Here is a 2,933-nt window from a genome sequence, read left to right on the forward strand (position 1 = left end):
TTGCCAATTTCATCGACAGCTAGCCAGTCTCCTTTCATCCTGCTCGACCTTATTTCATCCAAACGTCATCCAAACGTCGTCCAAACGTCGTCCAAACGTCGTCCAAACGTCGTCCAAACCTCGTCCAAACCTCGTCCAAACCTCGTTGAAACCTCCTCCAAATCTCCTCCAAGCCCCGTTCTCGTCAAGAAAAATGAGAAGTGCCCAACCATGGTCGCGCGAGCGCTCATAATGGACGCTGAATGTGATACGGGAGATAATAACACGCGGCCCTATCCATTGATCGCAGATGCCTATGAGCACAAACGAACAGCTGATGATGCGCTCGCTCAGGACGGACATCCCCAGCCCGCCGATGATTCGCCATCACAGCTCAGCCCCGACGACGCCTCTATACTGCGAGGTGCATCGGGACGCCCAGCGCTTCTACTGTCAGACCTGCAGCAGACCATTTTGCGCCGACTGCGGGCTACACCTTCACGTCGGCCACGTCACCGTCCACCTCATGGACGCTGTCGAAAGCGCTGGCTTACAGGCCACTCAGGTCATGAGCGAGGCGAGGCTCGGCGTATCAGCCCTTCGAGAGGATCTCGATTCCGTTCAGGTACTCGTTATTTTGCAGCTAAACTTAAGCGAGTGTCTCGTCTTAGCATCCGAGGATGCTACGATTGTACGGAGATGGACAGGAAGCTGTCGCAGTTCGTGAGCGTTTTGGCTTAGTTTCTTGAAGTACCCGTTGCAAAGCAAAGCGCTCACGGGCTTTTCGTCGACACGTACGTAAGAGTGAAAAGCTGCTAACGAGCGCGCGCGCGTGATTTCCAGATGGCCGCTGAGACATTGGAGCAGAAGGCGCGCGAGGCGACGACAGATGTAATGCTCTGCATCAGAAGAGTAACGGCGGCTTTGGAGGCGCGCGAGAAGGAATTGCTCGGCAGGATTGAAAAAGCGCGGCTACTGAAGTTCGCTGCATTGAAGGCGCGGGACGAGGGGCTGAGGAACGGCATCGCCCGTTTAAGCAAAGCGATCGACAAACTTACGGACTCCATGGAGTCGTCGACCTTGGCCAGCAATCCTCTGGATTTACTCGTGTCAAAAGACATGGCCTCGGCCGAGGTAATCGTCGAATTAAATACGCTAGTTTATTTTTGGAGAAAAGCTTTCTTTTCTATGAGCGAATAATTAGAAGATTAACCTTCCCGTTGTATTTTCCATACGTTTTAACTTTCTAATTGCTCGCTCGTATAATTACATGGATAAGTTTATCAGTCATTTGTCTGTCGTATGCTCGAGCTATATTACAGGCTCCGGCTTGGCAATATCCGTAGAGCTCGATAATACGGTATTTTAATTTCACTTGCCTTGGCCATTATTATTTTGCGTTATACGGCAATGTGATTAACTTTTCAATAATTATCTTCAAATAAATTCAAGTGGCCAATGGTCTCTAATTTAACTTTATTTTTAATTCTTATCCGTAATTACAAAAATGTTCAATGCGTCGTTATTTCTTTAGCCCAGCGCAGGGCACTCCGTAATTAACATTTAAATTATTGCAGGTATTTCAGATCCGACAATCACGCCAAAATTTGCCGCCACCGGAAGAAAATTGGATATCGTTTACCGGACCCGAGGGCAACGTTCTTCACGCCATTACAAATCTTGGCTCAATCGTCATTAACAATCCTGGACCCATTGGCGATCGGCGTACGGTTCGCGGTAGAGGCGGCGGTGGCTCTTCTCCACAGGTAAACGCATTTCAGTGCTCGTACCGTGTCTTATTCCTTAATAATTTTTTTCTTGAAAGCAAGCCATCCATCATCCAAATATTTAATTAGCACTTAAACGATAGATTCTATCAATACTTATATAGTATATAGTCTTGTTGGACAAAATTCATTTTCTCATTGTCGCCACTCAATGGCTCTTGTCACTAGCACTATTCTTTTACAATAAATAAATTTAAAAAAACAAAAAACAAAAAAAAAAAACAGTAGAATAAAAATGAAAAAAAAGAAAAGAACGGACAATCTTCTTTATACTGTTTAACACGGAATTGGCTCAAGTTAATGTACTCGGTGTTGCAGTGATTGCAACTAGGAGAAATAGTTGTAAATGCAAACGCGGGCGCAAATTCTTAAGGCGCACACTGACCGAGATTAATCGATAAATACGTAACCAAGCGGAAACGCCACTTGCACGTTACAGTTCTTCCATGGCAACTCGCAGTCGCAAACGTCAAATTCAAACGGACAAATGATACCTCTGGGGCCAGTGCCGCGTGGCCGTCCCGTGCCAGCGAGCAGTTTCCCGGTGACGGTGCGCACCGGGAGATGCGGCCAGCAACACGCGGGTCTGACAAAACCGATTAAGGTGATCGGCAACGACGCCGACGCAAGAGACAATCTGTGCAGGCCCTGGGGCGTCGCCTGTGACAAGGAGGGTCACATAATCGTGGCTGACAGGTCGAACAATCGCATTCAGATCTACAGACAAGATGGGAGCTTCGTAAGGAGATTCGGGACGCACGGCACTGCGCCGGGACAATTCGACAGACCGGCCGGGGTCGCCGTGGACGGACGCCGACGCATCATCGTCGCTGACAAGGATAATCATCGTATACAGGTTCGAAGCCAACTCTCACTAAGAGCTTCCTCAATTCTGTCAATTTAGGCAGTGAGTGAGCTTAGCTATTGATCGAGTTTCATTTTAAGAAATATTCGTACTGTTCGCTATGAAGTCCTAATATTACATCAACCTGGACTCGTCGTCAGGTTGTTAATATTTGATGATGCAACGTGTGTTAGAGTCAGGGGCCACGTATATGCTGATAATCACCGGCTTATCGCGGACCTTTTGACTAATCCCTGGCTTTTAATTAAAATACAATGTCCGTCGATGACTTACGCTGCACATTGATCGTACGCAGGTGTTAA

General features: G+C 47.5%; 1 protein-coding gene across 1 annotated transcript in view; it reads left to right on the top strand.

Moving 5' to 3' along the window:
* The window catches only part of wech (tripartite motif containing 71 protein wech), a 22,116-nt gene that overhangs the window by 18,437 nt on the left and 746 nt on the right, over nt 1–2,933 (top strand). Inside the window, exons 4-8 of the mRNA XM_011499532.1 lie at nt 290–604; nt 823–1,113; nt 1,557–1,759; nt 2,181–2,622; nt 2,927–2,933. The exon at nt 2,927–2,933 is cut by the window's right edge and continues 746 nt beyond it. Coding sequence (XP_011497834.1) covers nt 290–604; nt 823–1,113; nt 1,557–1,759; nt 2,181–2,622; nt 2,927–2,933 — 1,258 coding nt within the window. The remainder of the gene's footprint in view (nt 1–289; nt 605–822; nt 1,114–1,556; nt 1,760–2,180; nt 2,623–2,926) is intronic.

The sequence above is a fragment of the Ceratosolen solmsi genome, unplaced genomic scaffold (assembly GCF_000503995.2).
Source record: "Ceratosolen solmsi marchali unplaced genomic scaffold, CerSol_1.0 scaffold35, whole genome shotgun sequence".
Taxonomy (NCBI): Eukaryota; Metazoa; Arthropoda; class Insecta; order Hymenoptera; family Agaonidae; genus Ceratosolen; species Ceratosolen solmsi.